This window comes from Nothobranchius furzeri, chromosome 6, assembly GCF_043380555.1.
Source record: "Nothobranchius furzeri strain GRZ-AD chromosome 6, NfurGRZ-RIMD1, whole genome shotgun sequence".
Classification (NCBI taxonomy): Eukaryota; Metazoa; Chordata; class Actinopteri; order Cyprinodontiformes; family Nothobranchiidae; genus Nothobranchius; species Nothobranchius furzeri.
This window is the reverse complement of record NC_091746.1, coordinates 48,518,835-48,542,472: the sequence shown is the minus strand read 5'-3', so window position 1 is coordinate 48,542,472 and position 23,638 is coordinate 48,518,835. Positions and strand designations below refer to the sequence as shown.

The 23,638-nt window shown below is 37.5% G+C and overlaps 3 protein-coding genes across 3 annotated transcripts in view; all 3 read left to right on the top strand.

The window, feature by feature from the left end:
• The first annotated feature begins 2,286 nt into the window (after window positions 1–2,286).
• Window positions 2,287–4,454, top strand: pus1 (pseudouridine synthase 1). The gene is made up of 6 exons (XM_015977110.3): window positions 2,287–2,581; window positions 2,704–2,921; window positions 3,008–3,145; window positions 3,288–3,390; window positions 3,471–4,171; window positions 4,275–4,454. The coding sequence occupies exons 1-6, from the start codon at window positions 2,518–2,520 to the stop codon at window positions 4,305–4,307; spliced, it is 1,257 nt and encodes a 418-aa protein (XP_015832596.1). The 5' UTR covers window positions 2,287–2,517; the 3' UTR covers window positions 4,308–4,454.
• Window positions 4,455–5,305: 851 nt separating this feature from the next.
• Window positions 5,306–11,879, top strand: noc4l (nucleolar complex associated 4 homolog). Its single transcript, XM_015977103.3, has 15 exons — window positions 5,306–5,644; window positions 5,753–5,873; window positions 6,952–7,058; window positions 7,187–7,294; window positions 7,377–7,526; window positions 9,392–9,494; window positions 9,580–9,614; window positions 9,708–9,758; window positions 9,839–9,950; window positions 10,277–10,337; window positions 10,414–10,524; window positions 10,596–10,759; window positions 10,870–10,952; window positions 11,042–11,155; window positions 11,616–11,879. The coding sequence occupies exons 1-15, from the start codon at window positions 5,504–5,506 to the stop codon at window positions 11,727–11,729; spliced, it is 1,575 nt and encodes a 524-aa protein (XP_015832589.3). The 5' UTR covers window positions 5,306–5,503; the 3' UTR covers window positions 11,730–11,879.
• A 4,054-nt stretch (window positions 11,880–15,933) lies between these two features.
• Window positions 15,934–23,638, top strand: part of LOC129164196 (peripheral-type benzodiazepine receptor-associated protein 1-like) — a 90,517-nt gene continuing 82,812 nt past the window's right edge. Inside the window, exons 1-2 of the mRNA XM_070552268.1 lie at window positions 15,934–16,219; window positions 21,639–21,782. Of these exons, the coding sequence (XP_070408369.1) occupies window positions 21,645–21,782 (138 nt within the window). The 5' untranslated portion in view covers window positions 15,934–16,219; window positions 21,639–21,644. The remainder of the gene's footprint in view (window positions 16,220–21,638; window positions 21,783–23,638) is intronic.

Sequence of the window (23,638 nt, the reverse complement as noted above, 5' to 3'; positions counted from 1 at the left end):
AAATAAGTTCAGACAGCGCCTGCAGTATCTGGTTTGGAGGCTGCAGGCTGTCGACTACCCGAAAGACAGCTTATTTTCAGATACTGGCATTACTGTGCTTTGTCACAGAGAACTCGATTGATAAGGAAAACCAAATCTGTGCAGTTCTGCTTCTCAGATCATAATCTGTCAATCAGCTGTTTGGATGCCTGAAGGGCAAACGGAGAAGAAAGTTGTTGTAATTGCACTCCCCTGGGTAACAGCTCAGTCTGGTTTCAGATCAATGAACAAAAGACAGAAAATGTATAGATTTAGTGTTGAGAGACATTTATCATTGGCTTGTTGTTTGTGACACGATTTAATCAGCTGCCCCAGTTCAACAAGTTAATGAGGAAACATCGATCTGGTTTGACAAGAAACACTTAATTAAAACAAAAGTGACTGTTTCCCCCCCATGACATTTGGACCATAACAGAATCCTGCATTTACATGATTTGTCATGCTTGTTTTGAATTATTGCAACATGTAACTATTTACTGCCAAATCCCATGGAAATTTAGCTTTTCAGCTTTTTCTTAATAGTCAAATCATGAAGGATCCCTGGTTCAGCACCAGTGTATTTAAGGTTTCAACAACCAAATATGGCTATGTTTAGCATTTCAGCACAAAACTCGTTGATCACCTTATAAGGTGGTATGGAAAGGTGAAATCTTTGAAGAAGATCCCAGGATGAGACAGTTTATAGAAAATAGTTTGGCTTCTTGGCAACCAGTAACTGTCCTTGAAAAAGAAACGGACACCTCACAGCCGTATGGAGGCATCTATTTTCTCTGCTCACAAAATTTGATTTACATAGATATTATTAATGCATTAGATATATGACGCATAGCACATTATGAGACAAAGCTACTGTGAGTCAGATGACAAATACATCCTTCTGCTGAGAATATATTAAAAAAATCATGTGAAATTAGGAGTTAAATGAGCAAAGGGGATCTTCATAAATCTAAAATGTGTACAAAAATATAAGTTAATTACATTTATTTGGCTCTTTTTGAATACTTTTGGCTAGAAGCCCAAGAGGCTAGATGACTACATCGGACGTCAATGGAAGCAGCTTGTAAAAAAAAAAAAAAAAAAAAAAAAAAAAAAAAACCAGTTTCTTTCTGAAGAATGCACCAAAAGTACATCTTCCAGCAGCCACTCTCAATGGAAATATGCTGCCCTCAAGTGGACAGAAATACTACTACATGATGCGCCTTCTGAATTTGCAGTAGAATAAAAACGATTAATGATTTGTTTACCTTAAGGACTGTCTACGATCTAGAACTAAACCAAGTTTGACTCATACCTATGTAGTTATCTTCAAAGCTGAAACTACCCAACTGATCCAGGACAAATTAAAAGTTTTATTTGAAAACTTACAAATGAAATATTTCCTTGTTTGTCAGGTTATGAGAATGGGGATTCTTTATTGTCGAATTTACTGATCTATACTAAATAATCACACAAGCAAGCAAATGAAATTTGTATTTCAAAACTTTAGTAAAAAAAAATTCTTCTACAAGGTGAAGAAATTTTAGAGGAACTATTCTTGCAGTTTCAAAATGTTACCAGCAGAGGGGACTGACCCAAATAAAGGAGCGTCTTGATTGACATCCTTGGTTTTTAGGTTTTACTATTTATTTTAACAATTTTTATCAAATGCTTCACCTAATGAACTCAGTAGTATTTGAATTCCATATTGTTTTGTCTGCATTCAAAAGGTATGAAGAGCCTTTTTAACTCACTGTAAAGGTTGTAAATGACTAAACACAAATTATATCACAAAATAGAACGAAAAGCTTTTACAACAAGATATAAAACAATAGCAAATTTGGTTTATTCCAAACAGATAAGTAACTAATGCAGAGTATTGGGTAACTTTAACTAAATGAAAAACAATTACTATAATTGTAATGTTCAAAGGCTGTGTAAAATTTCTAAGAAAATTTAAAATATATCAGATCAATGAACTATCCCTTAGCCATTTAATACAATTCTGAATAATAATAAAATAATAATAATAATAATAATAATAATAATAATAATAATAATAATGAAAAAATACTCTTTAGCAGGACCATACATAACAACACTATTATGAGGCCATAAGTTGTGTTTTTATAGTTTTATATATTTTATATAAACTAAAACGTTTGTTATGTTTGTTTATTTTTAATTGATATTGTGGGAACAAAACAAACATTGAAAAACAAAATTGACAAAAAACTACAGTGATGTCAGCAGAAACGTGAACAGCTCGAATCTCGCGAGATAATAGTCAGAGGTCAAAGTTGACATTACCATGTGTGAATGAATTCAGTCTGCTGTGGAACGTTTAGCTTCAGAAACCCTCCGTTTTTGATTGTATTCGTTGAAGTTTACAACTGTAGTTATTAAAATAAGTTTCTGCACTTCGGTTTAAAGAAAAATAGCGCCGAACTCTTTCGCTGATGGAGCACTTTGCATTTTGTAGCTGCTATTGTTTAGCTCGACATGTTTAAAATCCGACCACTGTTAAACACCTTCGTGAACTACAGACAGACTCTGAGGAGAAACGGTAAGCTAACAAACAAGGTTTACTGTTCATTCCACATTGTTTATATTTGTGCTTAGAAATGTGTAAAAATGTATCAAACATGTTTTCACATCAAAACGCTACTGAAACACTTCTCCTCGCAGGATGTGCTGTTAAGTTTTTGTCCACAATGAGTGACGAGTCCACGGATCAGCAGACAGAAAAGCTGCTGAAAAGGCCAAACGAGGAGAACGAGGAGTCTGAGAGGGTTAACAAGAAAGTAAAAACCGATGGAGAAAACACGGACGATGACAAGAAATACCCCAAAAAGAAAGTGGTTCTCCTTCTGACATATTCTGGGAAGGGATACTATGGCATGCAGGTACATTCCCTGAATTTGTGCTCTTTTTCTTTATGTCTTTATATGTTTTAATACATTTACATTGATAAATGGCATTTGTCTTTTAGAGGAACACTGGAAACTCCAAGTTTAAGACCATTGAAGACGATCTGGTCACTGCTCTCGTTAAATCTGGATGCATTCCCGAAGACCACGGCGACGACATGAAAAAGATGTCTTTCCAAAGATGTGCCAGGACAGATAAAGTTTGTTTTTTTAATCATGTGTCTGCACATTTCATATTGACGAAACCATCAAACAAGGACAAAACAATCAATGTTCTCTGTGTATGATGCATTATTGTTTTTCATGACAAAGGGTATTTCTGTCTTCTCTACAATTGCCTAGGGTGTTTCTGCTGCTGGCCAAGTAGTTTCTCTGAAGCTGCGGTTAGTTGAGAACATAAAGGAAAGAATCAATGAACATCTGCCCCCACAGATCAGGGTACTTGGTACGACCCTAGTTTATAAAAGCTCTAAAATGTGTTGATATTTTAGATAACAAGGCTAAGACTATGATGTGTGTTTACAGGACTTAAACGGGTGACCCAGGGATTCAACTCCAAAAATAGCTGTGATGCTCGAACATACTGCTACATGCTTCCGACAGTGGCCTTTTCCTCAAAGGATTACAACACTGGGAATAGCGCTGCCTTCCGTCTGGACCCAGAGACACTTAAGAGGGTGAACTGTCTTTTTGCCTTCTACAAAGGCACTCATAACTTTCATAACTTCACCTCCCAGAAGGCTCCAAATGACCCCAGCGCCCGTCGATACATCATAGAGATGTCCTGTGGGGAGCCCTTTATCCGCAGTGATAATGAGTTTGCAGTGATCACTGTACGAGGCCAGAGCTTCATGCTGCATCAGATTCGCAAGATGATTGGCCTGGTCATTGCAGTCATCAAGGGCTATGCAAAAGAAGAGATAATAGAACGAAGCTGGGGACAGGAGAAAGTGGATGTTCCCAAAGCTCCTGGACTCGGGCTGGTTCTAGAAAGAGTTCATTTTGACAGGTACAACAAACGCTTCGGAGGGGACGGTCTGCACGAGCGGCTGGAGTGGGATCATGAGGAAGAGGCCATCAAGGCCTTCAAAGAGGCTCACATTTACCCCACTATTGTTGAGACAGAGTGTCAGGAGGGCTCCTTGGTCAACTGGATGTCAACTCTTCCCATCCATGACTTTGAAGCATCAGCTGCTGAAGCGCGAGACAATAAGAGTCAAAAGCAGGTATCTGGAAATTCAGATTTATCAGAAATGCAGATGTACAACATAAAAAAATCTGTTTGGTTGCATATTATAATTTTCTTTTTTGCTCCCTTTTTTCCCTCAGGAAAATGCAGATGAAGGGAACAACTCCGATTAGGTCAGCCCTTTTGCAGCAAGATGCGTTTTGTTGGATGCAATTCTATTTTAAGTTCTGTATAACTGAGGTATTTTAATTTAAGAAAAGAACATCACTCAAATGCAACATATATTAACATAATAAAGTCCTCTCAGTTCTTTGTGACAACCTGTCTTCTTGTGATGATTTCACACTGAAGTAATCCCACTTGCCTGGTTATGATGGTACTGCATCATCTTTTGTAATAATTGGATCTCAATTAGTAATAAACAGTGTTGGTAGCCTAAAATATCAGTTATGTATGTTTTAACACTGCTGTCAGATATTTCTACATATTTATTTTTTATTTAACCAGGAAGGTCCCATTGAGATTAAAATCCTCCTGGCAGCAAAAGTAAAAAAAAAAATTAGCTCCATAGATATGTTATGTACAAAATTACTGGAGGCAGTTTCAACTCAGATAATCCATCTCAAGGGTTCTCAGTCTGGTTTAAAATGTAGTCAAGGAGATAAACTCGGTTAACTTCCAGTTTTTATGCAGCCTGTTCCATGCAGAAGGAGCAGAGTGAACGAAAGCCCTTTTGCCCAGTTTGGTGCGAGCAAGTGGAACACAAAGTAACAATTGATAAATTGTACGCAGACAGTGAGAAGTTACACTTCTCCTTGAGATTAAGTTACAGATGTAGGTGGGTAATAATCCAAGTACAGCTTTAAAAATGAAGGTGTACCAATGTCCCAACCTCCTGGTGGATAAAGAAGGCTATCCCACTCAAGAATACAATTCACAATGACGGATCAGTGGTCTACAGTTAGTAGTAAACCTCAGTGAGGCATGATAAACCACATCAATCTATATTATGTTTAGTAATGGAAACCATTAAAATTAGTGTACCTAATTATGTAAGAAAATGAAAATTGCTTAATTAGAAAATTTTAGAAGTTGAAGTGAGCGCGCCCTCTTGTGGGCCATGAAATATAAATGTAGCGTTAACTACTGTCGGAACTAAAATGAAAGCTACTATTTAAATATATTCTAGTGGGATGTTACTGTAAATAATATTTTCTAGGCGTTACGTTTGCATTATAGGGAAAATTATTAAATATGAATAGCAGTGGAAATATTTACAAAAAACAACGAACGATCACAGTTATATTTACAATGTAAGGCTTTTCTCCTACACTTTTGAGCTCAAGTGAACGCAGCAAAGTCAGAAAACATGGCGTTGACCGAGAAGCGCAACGTGAGTTCGAAGTTAAATCCAAAAAGACCCAAAATTGACATAGAAAGCATCGTTGAAGGTATACTAGGAAGCAGGAAGCGAGCGAACGATGTTTTCGACATTCTTGAATCCCTGCGGGTAAAAACAAAACAACGCACCTCTTTATTTGCACAAATTCACGTTGTTTAGCTAGTGGTAGTAGCAGGCCTGTGCACATACTTACCGTCAATATGTTTGTGTTAACAGTCAGCAAAAGAGAAGGATGTCATTAGTGCTGCCAGTGCGTGCAGCAAGCTGTTCAGCACATTGTTGGAGAGAAAAGATTTGTTTATTGGGAAACTTCCTGACGAAGACGAGGCGTTAAATGGTGAGTATGGCTAGCTTCCAGGTGATGGATGGAGCCCATACAAGCTCTAATAAGTGGGAATAACATATGCTTAGGCTGATGTTTTCAGTGCTTGTTTTAATTGAGTGTTTCAAGAAAGTTCATTCTATTTTAAATGGAAAATTGGGACTTCCCAGTGGCAATAGTTGTTATTATGACTAGATTTGTCTCATAGCAAAAATAATCAGGGTTATTTTGGGCTACATTTGAGATCACTGTTGTTTACGTCACTTACTAAGTTGCAAAACACAATGCATTCATATCTGGTTTTTCTTCTGCTGTGCGACTCATCAAAACAATAAATTAAGTCTCCATCCTTATATGTCACGGCTGTACAATCTGAGCAAATGACATCAGGAATATTTCTGTTGATCAATAAGAAAGAAAGAAAACAATCTTTTATATACCACCTCTCAAGATAAAAATTACAAGGCACTTCACTGGAAGCACAGAGTTCACACATTTCGGACACCAATCTCTGCAGGTGGCAGAGTTGAGCTGCTTGGTGGTGATTAAATATAATAAATTATGAGATTAAAGTAACTTCTACCACTAGAAGTTAAATGCCTAGCACAAGGCTTTTTTAGGAGAGAACTGGATACTTTTAGAACTTAGATCGTTTTTAAAAGCAGAAAAGAGCTGGTATGGGAGCCCAGATATCCAAGCAGGGAGGCACTGTACTGAAAAGGTGTTTTTTTCCTGGAGTTTTGATGGTTGGAAGTAGAACTTTGTTGCACAAGATCCAGCAATATTTTTTATTTGGTGTTTGTGGACTGTAACTGGAAGAATATTTTTGACATACCAAATAGACCTGTGTGGGCCTTAATTCAGCTTATTTAACCTGTTTTGACTTTTTAAAATACCACAAAACACACAAGATCTTAGGAAATGTGTATCATTTGCAGGTCGGTATGCCTACAAAGCAGAGTATGGCAGAATAATCTGTCATTGAGGAGTTTGTTTGTATAATCTTGTTATTAAATAAACAAGAGAATAAAATAAATGTTGGTTATGAACTCGAAAGTGTTTTAAGTGTGTTTTTATATATTTCCTGATGTAGGAGACTATAGTGCTGAAGAGAAGTACCACATTTTTATGCGACACCGTTACAACAGTTGTGTGGAGATGCTGCTCGAGTATCTACATCACGAAGTGCATGAAGTTAAGGTAAGCAGTGCACAGATATTTTGTCCTGTAAGGATGTTTTGTAAGATGTGTCAGAAACGTGTAAACGGTTATTATTTTAGCCACATTGTACGAGATTTGTTTATAGTTTAATGAATGTCTGGCTTCAGGAAAGTGTCCTCAGCTGTCTGATGAAGTTTGCAGCTGCAGAAGGACAGCATCCTCTTGAAGACATGGACTGGAGTGAACATTACAGCTTTCCAAGGCAACTAATACAGGTAGGATTTTATTTGTCATTTCAAGAATTCCAACATTCATAACTGCCACTGTTTTTGAACTTTCAGTTTTTTGTCTTGCCAGTTAGTGGTGGACAACATTCTGTCTAAAACCACAGACAACTCCCTGCTGATCTCCAAGTTCCAGGAATATCTGGAGATGGAGGATGTGCGTTACTATGTAATGAGCTCCATCCGTGTGAATGTCTCTGCAGTCATGGAAAAAAACAAAGAGGTAAAACGAAAACATGCCTGATCTGCTGTAGCTTTTGTATGATATTGTCTGAAATAGGATGTATTTGTGACGTTATGAGGGACAGTCTTTACAATTTGTGTGGATAAAGATGAAAATAAACTAATAACCTGTGAAAACATAAAACCTAAAGATAAATAACTCCTCATAGCAATTTACCATAATAGAACAAGGCTGGAGACAATTCCGTATCAACACCTCTACTTAAAGGTGCAGTATGTAAGAATATAGTGAGAATTTTACAGTGAGAAAATCCCAAAAGAGTCTGTTTCAGTCATTTTAGGAAGGTCATACTGAAACATGCTTCATATCTAGCTGGCTGTGGTTACTGTCAGTTTTTCTCCTTTCAGAATAAAGGAAGGAGGGACATAACTACTGTTTACCATCAGTGAGTGTGGGGTTACCGTGTCTCCTGCAAGCTAATCCTGCAGTGCTGACAGTTGTAATTTGACGACAGCTGGCAAAAATCTCCAGAGATGTTTAAAGTGGTTGCAGTAACCACATTTTACCACAATAAGTAATTTTTTACATCATTTATACATAATTCACCTTTAACTAGCATTGATGTCTTCATAATTTGGATCATAAAACACATCTTTATCTTACACTTGTTCTCACTTTCCTGAATTATAAATTCCTTCTCTAAACCTATAAAATGTAAAAAACTTGGAAGCCTTTTATTGTTTAGTTGTAAAGTCGTTCCAATATCTTTAAAGGTGTGGTTCACTCATTTAATCAATACATTTGCCGTGATCTCTGGTAGGAATGAATGCCTTGCAAGCTGTACTCGGGGCAAAAAACAAACAAACACAGGAACGCTTGGATCGGCACTGACAAGTCTGCTGCTGCAGAGAGTGGCAGAACACGACAAGATTATTATTATTTACTGATATATGGACATGGTGTCTTGGATTGGATAACAGCAACTTGCAAACATGGATGTTTTACCTCCGCAAATAACACAAACCTAGAAGTGTTTTTCCTGTGTGGTGTTGATGCTAATGCTAACGGTTAGCTTCTAACGGTTGTCTTCTGATTCCTGAATGTTAAAACAACAGCCTTCCCCGTCGTGAGCTAAGATGGGTGAGTCCATGAATGTTCAGTGACAGTATGATGTAGAATTGTCAGGCTTTTCAATTCCTAGATTTTCCCAGTTTATTTTCTTGCAGAGAATTGACAGCATTGTTTTGTAAAAATTGCTATAGTCCCTCCAGCGTGTCTTGGGTCTTCCCTTGGGTCTCCTCCCAGGTGGACTTGCCTGGAAAACCTCACCAGGGAAGCGTCCAGGAGACATCCTAACTAGATGCCCGAGCCACTTCAACTGGCTCCTCTCGACGTGGAGGTCCAGCGGGTCTATTCCAAGCCCCTCCCAGATAACCAAGCTTCTCACCCTATCTCTAAGGGAGAGCCCAGACACCCCGTGGAGAAAAATCATTTTGGCCATTAGGAATTTTTAACAGTCGCATTTATTTCTACTGTTTTCAAAATGTGTTTCATATCCTCCTCATCTTGAACACTGGTGTCATTAGCAAAACCAAAACAAAGTTTAACTCGTTGTAAGGCATGAATAACATAGTACCCAGTACCAGAGATGGAGAATTGTGGCATCAACAAGTCATCTCCATGACATGTTCTTTTTTTTCAGTTCAACAACTAAACCAGGTGATTTCCATCAACACAGTGAATGAAACTGGCACGGCATGGAGTTGACTTGTTAATGCCACAATTCCCATCTCTGCCAAGTACTGAGCCTTGTGGTACACCACAGGCTACTTTATTCAGTAGAACCAACTGCTATTAATTTTTGTAAACTGGTGCGTTTATTCCTTCTCTTTTGTCCTTCATAGGTTTTGTTGCATGTTTATCAGAACAACGTGTTCACCCTTATGTCCAGCATTAATATGCCAAGCCAGGAATCGGAGCTAACTAACTTCATGGTCAAGCAGGAAGGTGAGACAGTGAAAACCTCAGAGTGAGGTAATCTGATTTGATTACAGTTCACAGGAACAAATGATTTAATCGTGTTTGTTTTCAGCCAAACTAGAGGACTGGAAAGCTACTAAACTAAGTGTAAGTGAAGTATTTGAAATCATAACGTTGCTTTTAATTGATCTTAAATGTGTGCTAAATTAGCTGTAAAATGTTTTATTTATTTTACTGCAGGACCACAAGAGAGGCTTTGAGAAAATGTGGCTTGGTTTTCTCAAGTACAAGGTGAACATCCGGACTTCAGAATCCACAGTTTTATTATTTGCACTTGCTTAGTATTTTTGGTTTGTTTATATGTGTTCCAGTTGCCCGTCAGCATGTATAAAAAGGTGTTGGTGATCCTTCATGATGCCGTTTTACCACACATGATCAAACCCACGTTGATGATCGACTTTCTGACGGCTGCGTATGATGTTGGTAGGTTGAATCCATCTCCGCTGTTACGGTCTTTATAGCAGCCACTGTGAGCTGAGCTTACATTAGTGAACATTAATCATAAACTTTTTATCTATAATGAAAATATAACTATTAGTGTTCATATAGACAATGGAGTAATTAAACTTTTCAAGGACAGCTTTGTAAAATAAAAGAACTCAGTATTTAAGTGCTAGTAATTATTTTTGGACTTTTATTATTATTGATGCTCTTTATAAGTATCCATGCATAGCAGCATGCAGCACATCTTTTACATGAGATAGTTGGTCACTAACAGGATGATCTGATCTGATTGTGATACTGAACAGGTGGTGCAATCAGCCTGCTGGCTCTCAATGGTCTTTTTGTGCTCATACATCAACACAACCTGTGAGTATTTTATGAAAACCTGAATTTAGTAGCATGAGTGACTCTTGTACATCCTGTCTGTTGTGTGCTTTTCCAGAGACTATCCTGATTTCTACAGAAAGCTGTACAATCTTCTCGAGCCCTCTGTTTTCCACGCCAAGTACAGAGCACGCTTTTTTCATCTCGTCAATCTCTTCCTTAGTTCCAGGTAGGTTTATTCCTCCTACAGCTCTGTTTTTAAGTTTGTGTAGTTTAAGAATTGTTCCTGCTTGTCTCCAGCCACCTGCCCGTTTACCTGGTCGCTGCCTTTGCTAAGCGCCTGGCTCGTCTGGCTCTCACCGCTCCACCTACGGCTCTTCTCATTGTGCTGCCGTTCATTTATAACCTGATCCGTCGCCATCCATCCTGCAGAGTCCTGATTCACAAGCCCACAGCAGAAGACGGTCCGACAGCCTGGCTTCAGTTGAGTTTTGTGGTTCTTATTGTAGTTTTCTGACTTGCTTCCACATCATGCGGCTTTGTGTGTGTGGGACATTTGTTTCTATTAACGCAGAAGCTCTTGAGGATCCGTATGTGATGGATGAAGAGGATCCAGTTCATTGCTGCGCCTTAGAGAGCAGCTTGTGGGAAATTAAGGTGTGTGTGTGTGTGTGTGTGATAATACGTGTCACGCTGATGCTGGAACCTTTTTTATCACATCACTCCTGCTCTTTCCCGCTTTACAGACGCTGCAGAAGCATTATCATCCAGATGTGGCCAAAGCTGCAATGTTGATCAACACCCCTCTGCCGGTGCAAGAAGACGACATCAGTGAGGTGCTGGAGATAACAACCCATGAGGTGATGGAACATCTTTAGAAAAGAGCTGAAAATGTTTCCTGGGATCTCGGTTCTTCTTTACAGCTGTGCATGTTTCAGTGAGTGAAAAAAGTCAATCTAGGGATAAACATCGTACCACAGAAAATAAAAAAATCTAAACATCAGTCAAAAGTTGGTGTTTCTGTTAGTTGTGCAGCATTAGCTAAATATCATAAACTGATTTCTTTTTTGTTTTAAGTAAATTACAGTTTTAACTTCTACTATTAACAGAAAATTAAAGAGGGTTTGAAATCTCACTTCAGATGAACAATAATGAATCATGAATCTGGGTGGAATGCAGTAAATCAGAACTGCTGGCTGTTAGAGACGTGGCCAAACTCCAGGAGTATTTTAATTAAGTATACCTACACAGAGTTGTCTGTAAGTGATTTTTAACACAATAAATTTGATATTTAAATATGTCCCATTTTCTGGCTCGCAGCTGATGGAACGAGACCTGAAGTCTGAGACGAAGAGCGTCCCACTGGAGTTTGAGACAGCCACTGAGTTACTGAGAGGAGGAGATGTGATAAAGCAACACTTCAGTCTGGTTTAAACAGCAAAATATGGATTGGAGTGATTGGGCTTTGTTGAGTAAAAACAGCAGTTATGTCATCAGGATCAGAAGCAGCTACAAGAACAAATGTTTATATATTTGGTTGCTTTGATATGTGCTAAATAAACATCAATAAGTCAGTTTCCTTCATCTCTTGAACATTTTTCAGGTGTTGATTCTCACACACACACACACACACACACACACACACACACACACACACACACACACACACACACACACACACACACACACTTACACACACACACACACACACACACTTACACACACACACACACACACACACCTATATTTCTTTCCACATAAAACATCTGGCAGATTGAGATTGTTCACCTTTACCTGTCCCGTGCTGTTCAGGTCTACTGCCCTCTGGTGGAGGATCTACAAGTGGCAAGGGCCAATTATAATTCATATTACTTTATTTGTTTAATTATTGCTATATATCAACATAAAAATATTGTTGGAGTTGTTTCATTAACATTTGTTAAGTCTTTTTTTAAATTTTAGGTTTTCAAGAGTTTGTTATTTTACTTTTTTTTTAATTTTATTTATTTTTTTCATTTATTGACATTAAAATAAAAATACAGAACTAAATTGCTAAAAGCCTAAATGAAAAAGGGGACAGAAAGAAGAAAAACTTATGTTATCTGCCCCTTTTAACTAAAATAACATTAATACAAATGAAACAATCATGATTCTTAACAAAATTGAACAACATAGTTCCTGGACTTGTTGGCCGACACAACCCCAACCCATGAAATGAAAAAAAGAGAGAAAACAATTTACACAGAAAAAAGCATAAAGTTATAGACCTATATACATACATATATACACATATGAATACATACTTGTTTCCTTTATTTATTTTTTCATCCCCCAACCCCCCTCCCCTCACACATTTATGTAACAGATCTATATAAGTTAATAATTTCATTTTTTATCTCTTTTTTTTGAAAGTCAATATTGTTTTTGCATTCTTGATTTCAGTATTTAGTTTATTCCACAGTTAAACTCCATATATGGACACACAATGTTCCTTTACGAGTATCCGATGTGTAGGTATGTTAAATAATTCATGTCCTTATAAATCATATTTGCTATGTCTTTTTGAAAATCAGGAGCATACCCTTTGTTTGCATTATACATACATTTTAAAATATTGTAGTCCACCAGATCATAGAATTTTAGTGTTTTTAATTTAATAAATAATGGATTGGACGGATCTCTGTAGTTGCTCCTTGTGATTATTCGTATTGCTTTTTTCTGTAAGATGTAAATGGAATTTGTGTAAGTTTTATATGTTGTTCCCCAGATTTCAATGCAGTAGTTCAGGTGCGGTATGATCAGTGAGTTACATAACAACTATAGGGAATTATTATCAAGCAACCCTTTTGCTCTATGTAACAGTGCAACAGTTTTAGATATTTTAGTTTTGACACTGTTTATATGCAGCTTCCAAAACATTTTTTCATCAATGATGCTCCCAGATACTTGACTTCTCTCTTTTAATGTTAATCTCATCTGTATTTAATAAAATTTCATCATTTGAATATGTATTACTAAATATCATAAAACATGATTTATCACTGTTTAATATTTAAACGTGTCAACAGCACAAAGAGGGTTATGCAACCTTGCATTAGGTCTGTACATCTATGTGATGGAAAAAGGCTCAACTTAAATGTTTAATAGGAACTTCAGATATAAATGGTGTTTAGGATTCAAATGTTAAGTTTTCAAGGATAATTTCTTTTGATTAACATTTTAAATTGGGTTGGTTTGTGAATTTCCTGTTCAAACTGCAGAACTCAGAACTACAAAAAAATAAAAAAATGGTTTAAATGGAATAAATTATCACTAAACTTGAATAAAACTAAAATCATGTTTGGGAACAGCAGCCTAAATTTACAAGAACAAATCCAAATTGATGGTGTAAGAATTAAAATAGTGAAGGAGATCAGATTTCTTGGTGTAATAATAGACAATAAAATCAGCTGGAAAGCTCACATTAAACATAAGCAATAAAATCTAAAGAAGCATCTTATTATTAGATAAAGTCAAACACATAAGTCACTCCACCTTCTATACAGTTCACTTATTTCCACATATTTAAATTTCTGTACAGAGGTTTGGAGAAACACCTATAAATTTGCATTATCATCATTATCTGTGTTACAGAAGAGGACTCTAAGGGTCATTCATAACACTGGTTACAGACATCATACAAACTCATTATTTTTAAAATCACAAATCTTAAAATTTCCAGAGATAGTTCAGTTTAAAACAGCGCAGCTCATGTATAAAGTAAACAATAAACTACTTCCAGACAACATATTACAACTGTTCCATAAAAGGGAGGGGAGGTATCAGTTAAGAGGGGAGTTAAAATTCAAACATGCTTGAGTCCGAACAACATTAAAAACCTTCAGTGTGTCTGTCTGTGTGTGTGTGTGTGTGTGTGTCCAAACATGATGCTGTTAAAAAAAGGCTTCGACTTATGATGTTTACCAAATACAAGGAAGAAGGTCCAAAAGTGTGTGCCTAAACACAAAATGTTTGTATTTATGATATGATCTTGGTAAACCATGTGCCATTTGTGTGAATATGTTGCAAAGTAATTTGCCAAAAACTACCAGACAACATTAAATAACTATTAGTTATTTGATGTCGAGAAAGGGGTGGGATTAAATAAGCTGATGCTTCTTCCTACTCCCTTTAGATTAGAACATGTGTAAAAAAAATAAAAAAATAAAAAAAAACGAGAAGGAGAGGTTGTGTTGTGTGTGTTACTATGTGTATGTAAGCATGTTCAAAATAAAGACAAAGACAAAATGATGTCAATTACTTGTTATCTAGTAAAAAACTCATCTTTATTTCACTAAAACTTTGAAATATGTCTAGAATTATCTGAAATCCATGTTGGGTCAGACCTAAAGAGACTACGTGTAGTTTTTACCATTTATCCCTGGAAATGTCCATCAAAATGTTGAAAATGAATTAAATGATGCCTGGTTGAGAAATATTGGGGGCTTTGTAACATTACCATAAAAACCGGGTCTAAAGTACATGAGAGTTGGTGTAAGTGGGCGACGCCATGTTAGATGTCATGTTTCCTTCTACAAGAACCCATGAGGACAAAATGCATTTACTGATTTGTACCAAATGGTTATAAAACTTTCACTTTTCATAAACTTTGTTATACACATTTATGTCTTCGCTCGTTGGCAGTGATAAAAGGGAGTCTGGTGTGTTTGTCATTTTGCTGGAGGTTGCTTTCCCAGGGATTTTTGACCCTAATGGCCATTCTTTGTTAAGGTCTTAATCAGAGAAATTCTGCTTGCTTGCAATGATTCAGGTAGGTACTGCCCCCTTTTGCCAGGGAAAACACACACAGTCACTTTTAACTAATGAAATTAAACAATTTTGTGAAATTGAACAACAAAATGACATGTTCACATAATCTGTGCACCATATCAGGGCCGTTGTTCTCACCAAGAGATTTTATTCATTTACTGACCTGCTGTCAGAAATCTTGACTTATTTTTAAATTCTCAATTTAGCATCTGCTGTATGAGAAGACCCCTGATCCATACATCTGACACAACAATTCCTTTTTATAATTTTTAACTGAATTAATTCCTGCAACAGAGTAAAGAAGAATAACAGATTTGAAAGTGTCAGTGATTTTATCAACAACCCAGTGCCTGCATCCAGAGAAAAATAGACAAATCAATCAGACAAGTCTCCAAATTGCAGTGAGGGGGCAGGAGCACGAGGCAACCGCCCCGAGCTCCTGATCTCAAGGTTTATTTATAACATAAGATAAGAAAGGAACGGAAGGTGTGTGTTGAAGTGTATGTGTGGGTGTGTGTGAGTGGCTTAAAGGAATGTGTGGGTGTGTCTGAATAAATGAGCATGCATTCAGGCATAGAGTAATACATATTACATTCAGTTAATTGCATCAATGATCAAGAAATAATAAACATAAAATTTCCATAACAGAAAATAAAGTGAAAAGTTGATTATTCTCTTCTCCAACAAAGATGGCACTTGATTTGTGAGGCTCTTCTTTCCCAGGTGAGGACTTCAGTGCTGATTTTTATTTATTTTTTGCATCTCTTCTTCACGTTTCTCCTGTTAAGCGTAGCATAAGGTCTCACAGCAAGCAGCCCCAAGTACAAGAACACCGTGAGGGGAATTTCTGATTCATTAGTCGCATGTTTCGTCAAAGAGGTGAGTTGGGACTGCAATGTTTCCCAAGATGCTTCAAACTTCAAATTACCTTCAAATTTAATGAGGCATTCAACATAATTCCTGCATAACAGTACATTTGTTATTTTTTGAGGGGCTTTTTTCTCTTTATAAACCAAAGCGATGGACACAGATTGGAGCAAGGAAAGCTAGAAGATGTGAAAATGCAAAAGGAGTTTGATCAGAAGTAGAAAAACAGAAGACATCCATTCCCACAGGTAAGAATGTGTTTGGGGGTTTCATGATTTGTATTTAATGGTAATTTTTTTTGCCACAGATTACTAAAAACACATCACCTAATTACACAAGAAAATATTTAGACAATTCTATGCTAAATTATTAGAAAATGGTTTGACTCCTTCAGTGCAAATAATAGCAGTCTTTTGCACAGCAGTGTACTCACTTTGTGCATGAAAATATTTGAATCAGATAATTATGTATGCACAGTGCAATAGTTAAAAGTGGTATGCCTGCAGAGTTCTAATGAGCTAAATGTATTATATAAAAGAGCTTTGACATCATGGAGGTCCTGACTGGTTGAGCTGCCTAGTCTGTGCTCCTCCTCCACACTCCCCTGCAAGGAGATGGAAGGGTGAGTCAGCACAGAAAATCAGTTTGAGCATTTGCCTGAGACTTTAAAAGGTTCAGAGAGGGAGAAGAAGAGAAGAAAACTGTTGGTGCAAGATTTGTAATTAATAATTTTGAGACTGTGTTGTTGTCGTTGTAATATTTCATTCAGAAAAAGACATTCAGATTTGAGCAATACAAAAGCCCCCAAAAATACAAAAGCCTATATCTATATTGGCTGCATTCTGTTTGTAGCAGTGCTGCCTCGCAGTAAGAAGGTTACAGGTTTGAATCCTTTGCTGCAGCCATCATGCCGAACACGTTCTCAAGCACGCATGGATTTTTGTCCAACTGGCAAAATGGTAGGTTGATTGGCCAAGGTGTCCCCTGCCTCTCACCCAATGACCACTGCAGACGGGCACCAGTTCCCCACAACCCTACTGAGTAGTAAGAGGTTAAGAAGATGAGTGAGTGAGTCAGCTACCTCCTGAAATCTGCTGCAGTTTCAATTTAGTAACCACAAAACTAATCAAAAACAAATGTGCTATTTTACTAACACTGTTAAATCCCACATGTCACAGTTGTGTAGCTATTGTAAGAATGAGCTTCCCCTGTGTGTGTGTGTGTGTGTGTGTGTCTACACAAAGGTGCATCCAGGTCACCACAGTCAGGGACTGACCTCCCGCTGATGGAGGCTGATGCATTTTTCTCCATGCATCCCCGTCATCATGTTGTAATCTGGTCTTACATAACTGAGAGGAGTTGTTTTTCTCACTAGCACACTCACACACACACACACACACACACACACACACACACACACACACACACACACACACACACACACACACACACACACACACACACACACACACACACACACACACACACACACACACACACACACACACACACACACACACACACACACACACACACCCTGAAATGGCTCCAGTGGGCAGTATCATTTAATTGAAAAGGGGATTTGACTTTCAGTCTGACTACTCATTATTATGAAGCGCAGAAGACTTATTAGAACAAGAAAGTTATGATAAAAATAATCAATGAAAAGAGGGTTGGACCTGATCGCTGAGTGCAGAAAGGTCGTTTGGATTTGTTAGAGCTCACAGTGGACTTTTATTGTAGGTAAGTGTTTTTGTCACATGCAAGTTTGTTTTGATTCACAAGCATTGTGTGAAGAAGGGATAATGAATGAATGAATTACAGTTTACAAACCTGAACCATTAAGTGTGGGAATTAGCTTTAGCTACACTTTCTCTTTTTATTAATTCTTTTTTGTAGTAGTAGATAGTTTCAAAGTAACATATAGCCTAAAAGCTATCAGGCATATGGTACTAAGTTAATGAGGTATTTTAAAGAAAATGGGCAAGAAAAAAGTTTGTGACCCTGAAGCATATAGATTAGTAAAATACTTGCAAAGTTTCATGTGAACAGCATCTACTCTAGAACAGGAAGTGTAGCATATCTATCTATCTATCTATCTATCTATCTATCTATCTATCTATCTATCTATCTATCTATCTATCTATCTATCTATCTATCTATCTATCTATCTATCTATCTATCTATCTATCTATCTATCTATCTATCTATCTATCTATCTATCTATCTATCTATCTATCTATCTATCTATCTATCTATCTATCTATCTATCTATCTATCTATCTATCTATCTATCTATCTATCTATCTATCTATCTATCTATCTATCTATCTATCTATCTATCTATCTATCTATCTATCTATCTATCTATCTATCTATCTATCTATCTATCTATCTATCTATCTATCTATCTATCTATCTATCTATCTATCTATCTATCTATCTATCTATCTATCTATCTATCTATCTCTCATCTATCTATCATCTATCTATCTATCTATCTATCTATCTATCTATCTATCTATCTATCTATCTATCTATCTATCTATCTATCTATCATCTATCTATCTATCTATCTATCTATCTATCTATCTATCTATCTATCTATCTATCTATCTATCTATCTATCTATCTATCTATCTATCATCTATCTATCTATCTATCTATCTATCTATCTATCTATCTATCTATCTATCTATCTATCTATCTATCTATCTATCTATCTATCTATCTATCTATCATCTATCTATCTATCTATCTATCTATCTATCTATCTATCTATCTATCTATCTATCTATCTATCTATCTATCTATCTATCTATCTATCTATCTATCTATCTATCTATCTATCTATCTATCTATCTATCTATCTATCTATCTATCTATCTATCTATCTATCTATCTATCTATCTATCTATCTATCTATCTATCTATCTATCTATCTATCTATCTATCTATCTATCTATCTATCTATCTATCTATCTATCTATCTATCTATCTATCTATCTATCTATCTATCTATCTATCTATCTATCTATCTATCTATCTATCTATCTATCTATCTATCTATCTATCTATCTATCTATCTATCTATCTATCTATCTATCTATCTATCTATCTATCTATCTATCTATCTATCTATCTATCTATCTATCTATCTATCTATCTATCTATCTATCTATCTATCTATCTATCTATCTATCTATCTATCTATCTATCTATCTATCTATCTATCTATCTATCTATCTATCTATCTATCTATCTATCTATCTATCTATCTATCTATCTATCTATCTATCTATCTATCTATCATCTATCTATCTATCTATCTATCTATCTATCTATCTATCTATCTATCTATCTATCTATCTATCTATCTATCTATCTATCTATCTATCTATCTATCTATCTATCTCTCATCTATCTATCATCTATCTATCTATCTATCTATCTATCTATCTATCTATCTATCTATCTATCTATCTATCTATCTATCTATCTATCTATCTATCTATCTATCTATCTATCTATCTATCTATCTATCTATCTATCTATCTATCTATCTATCTATCTATCTATCTATCTATCTATCTATCTATCTATCTATCATCTATCTATCTATCTATCTATCATCTATCTATCTATCTATCCTATCTATCTATCTATCTATCTATCTATCTATCTATCTATCTATCTATCTATCTATCTATCTATCTATCTATCTATCTATCTATCTATCTATCTATCTATCTATCTATCTATCTATCTATCTATCTATCTATCTATCTATCTATCTATCTATCTATCTATCTATCTATCTATCTATCTATCATCTATATTTAGGATGGGACTCAAACTGAATGGCACAGACAATTCTGATCCTGAAGGACCCCACAAAGTATTTAGGAGCCAAACACCAGCTGCTGATAGACAACAAACAAACAGAACAATTGCCCAAGACTGCAAATCCCGACACACCAATCTGTGTACGGTCTGGATTGATTACAAGGAAGCCTATGACTAAATGCCGCACTCATGGATCATTGAATGCTTGGAGCTGTACAACATCAACAAAACTCTGAGAGCCTTTATTGCTAATTCAATAGGGCTGTGAAAAACCAGCCTTGAACAAGACTCCATCAAATGTGCCATATGCCAGGAGACGCCTGGTCCCCACTGCTGTTCTGCATAGGTCTGAACCCCCTCAGCCAATCAAAAAGACTGGCTATGGATACTGACTCAAGAATGGAACCACAATCAGCCACCTCCTCTACATGGATGACATAAAGCTTTACACCCAGAGCGAGCGAGACATCGACTCACTGATCCACACCACCAGGATCTATAGGACTGATTTTGGAATGTCATTCAGACTTGAGAAGTGTGGTTGGATGGTGACAAAGAAAGGTAAGGTAGTCCACACAGAAGAGGTCTCACTCCCAGAGGGAACAATAGCAGACATTGAGGACATCTACAAGTACTTCGGTATCCCACAAGCAAATGGCAACCTTGATGAAGCTGCAAGGAAAGGAGCCACATCCAAATACCTACCATGAGTAAGGCAAATCCTAAGAAATCAGCTCAATGGCAAGAACAAGATCTGGGCAATAAACATTTATGTCCTGTCAGTAATCAGATGCTGGAATAATAAGCTGGCCAATGGAAGAAATACAAACCACAGATGTTAAGACACAGAAGATCCTAACCATGCATGGAGGGTACCATCCCAAATCCAGCACCCTGAGACTGTACACTAGCCGTAAGGACTCCTCCCCTCTCCTGGGACTTCTTGTGCTGATAAACATCTTCACCTGCCCTTCCCCTGCCACACTAGGTGTGGAGAGTGGTGCCTTGGTCTGCCTGAGTGTTCATGGCTCTCGGGTCAGGCGGTTTAAGATTTTTGTCATCTATCTGATTGATCCCAGTGGCTGCCTGGTAGGATCTGAGTCCCTGGGCTCTATTGGGTCCTCGGCGGGGCTGGTCACCCCAGGGTCCTGGGCTGCTGGGTTCCGGGCTCAACCGATTAGGGGGTGGGAGGCTGCGGGCGGGCCTGTGGGCTTGCCGCTGATATCTCCCGGGACTCTGCCGGCTGCTGGTTGTGGCCCCCCGGGGCAATCCTTTGCTGTGGTTGGCACTGATTTATCATCGTGTGATTGTTCAGTAAAACAATGTTGATTTTATATTTCCACATCAGGTTGACGCAGTGATAGCTTGCTCTTGTATTGTTGTGTGTTCGTTTTTCTCTTTCTGCAGGTCTAGAAGCAGACTCATGTTCATCACCCCCCCCCCCATCTCTTTCTTTCTCTTTCACCTCTGTCTCCGTGTCTGGTCGGAATTATAAAGCATCCAAAAACAATAACAAGTATCGGGCGTGACATTAAAGCAGAAGCTTTGATGCTCCACCTGAGAGTAAATCTGTTAGGCTTGTCACCAGCATTCAGACATTCATTCTGTTTGCTTCACAGCCAGACAGGGGAGAAAAAAAAAAGTATGGGGATTTCTGTGTATATATTACATACCAGTTCAGAGGAATTCTCAAATAATCTAATTACTCACAGTTAATGTGATTGTGCTTTTGCCACATCTTTCTTTGTAAAAAAAAAAAAAAGAATCGTAGAGAGTAGAGAATATGGATTGATGATGTGATGTCTCTGGATGATTTTACAGGTGACGATGAAGGATCAGACCACCAGCAGTAATGTGGCAACTATGCTGAGACAGTCTCAGGTAGAGTTACAGTGGATCCAAAGACAGCTGGCGATGATCAATGCCAGAAGTGCACACCACAATCACCTGCACACTAAGGGCAAGGTAACTGCACTCCACACAGGTGCTGCTACTGTTACAGTAAAGGTAAAGCTCACTGAGGGGACATTAATCTCAATCCAAGGTCAGGATAAATGGGACATACAGGTTGTTGATTAAATTTGAAAATGTCCTGATAGATCTGCTGCAAAATCACCTCAAACGTTGAAGCTACTATACACAGAACTTGACAAAGAGATTATTGTATAACATGCTTCAGTTATCAATGTATTCATGATACACTGCAGATTTAGAGTTGCATGAACTGTACAAATGTCAGCTTCTGCTTTTACGTAATGCAACTAAATATTTTTTAATATTAAAGGCGGCATTTCATGCAAAACTTACCTTTTGCATACCTTTGTGCTGCCTCAATAAACAATCAACAATAAACAATCCAAATGTGAAAAGAAAACATCCACCCATTTTCTGTTAGTGTTTGGATTCAGAAAGAATGAGCCTAAAACAAACCATTTCAAAAAGTCATCATTTGTGACATCACAAACAGGGAAATTAGAAAAGAAGCACCTCTCACCCACAGGCATATAAACGTAGATGCCCCATGGATTGGCGCTGCCTATGGGAGCTGCTGAAGTGGCCAGCCGCCAACAGAATCAGAAGGGTTTTATTGCCATATGTGGCAGAATCACAACATTAGGAAATTGCTGTACTTGGTGCAAGGAAAAAAGAAATGATAAGCACAATGAAATGCTAATAACATAGGGAATCAATAATTAGAGAAGCAGCTACTAGTCAGTGTAGGTACTGGTTAGAGCGGATCAGTTCAGGTGCAAACACAACACAGGGTCACGTGACTGAAACAAAGCAACTGGAGTGGGCAGGTTTACGACTGCCGTTCATGAGTCCGACCGCAGAGAAGAAGAAACTGTTTTTGTGGCAAGAGGTTCTGGTCCGAATGGATCGGCGCCTCCTGCCAGATGGGAGATGAGTCAAAGAGACTGTGTTCAGGTTTAGAGGGGCCTGCTGTGATCCGACCTGCACGCCGCATGGTACTGCAGGTGTTCAGGTCCTGTATGGAGGGGAGTTTGCAGCCAATCTCCATTCGCTCCCAGTGCATAAATTTCTACTGAGGAAGGTGCTTACCCAACAAAAAATCACATTTTATCAAGCTTTTTCACAAAATCAGACACGTGGCAAGGCAAGGCAAGCCAGCTTTATTTATAGAGCACATTTCAAACAAAGAGGCAATTCAATGTGCTTTACAATTATCAGGACATGTTATGAAAACAACATAAAACACAAATTTAAATACACACAGATAAAATTACAGTTTAGAGCTAAAGGAGAAGACAGTTACAGCTGTCATGGTCTGCGTCCTGCGTCCCCCTCATGTGTTCTCCAGCCCCCCTCTAAGTTCACCTTATGTGTCTCCTTGTGTTACCCATCCCCACTCCAGGTTCTCCCCTTAGGTTTCTGTGCCACTTTAGATCTCTAGCTCCCACCAGGATTTCCCAGGTTCACTTATTCTTTAGTTTTCTTTGTATTTATTTTATTTAGCTAATTTTTCCCTGTAGTTTCTTAGGTTCAGGTTTTCTTCTAGGCCCTTCCCCACCGGTTTATTAGTTCTCCTTTCCTCCTTAGATCATTAGTTATTTGTCTTGTTCTTCTAGTCTTTAGGTTTGGTTATTATTCATAGGTCATGTTTTATTTCCCCTCCTCAGCTTAGTTTTCTCTCCCTGATTAGTAGATTGATTTCTCCAAGTTTCTCTCCCCCCATGCACCTGCAGCTCATCTCCAAATCATCATGCCCCTGTGTATAAAACCCTGTCTGCGTCTCAGTATGTTGTTGGTCCATTGTTTGTGTCAGCGTTGTCTCACAATATGTTCCCTTTAAGAGTTTT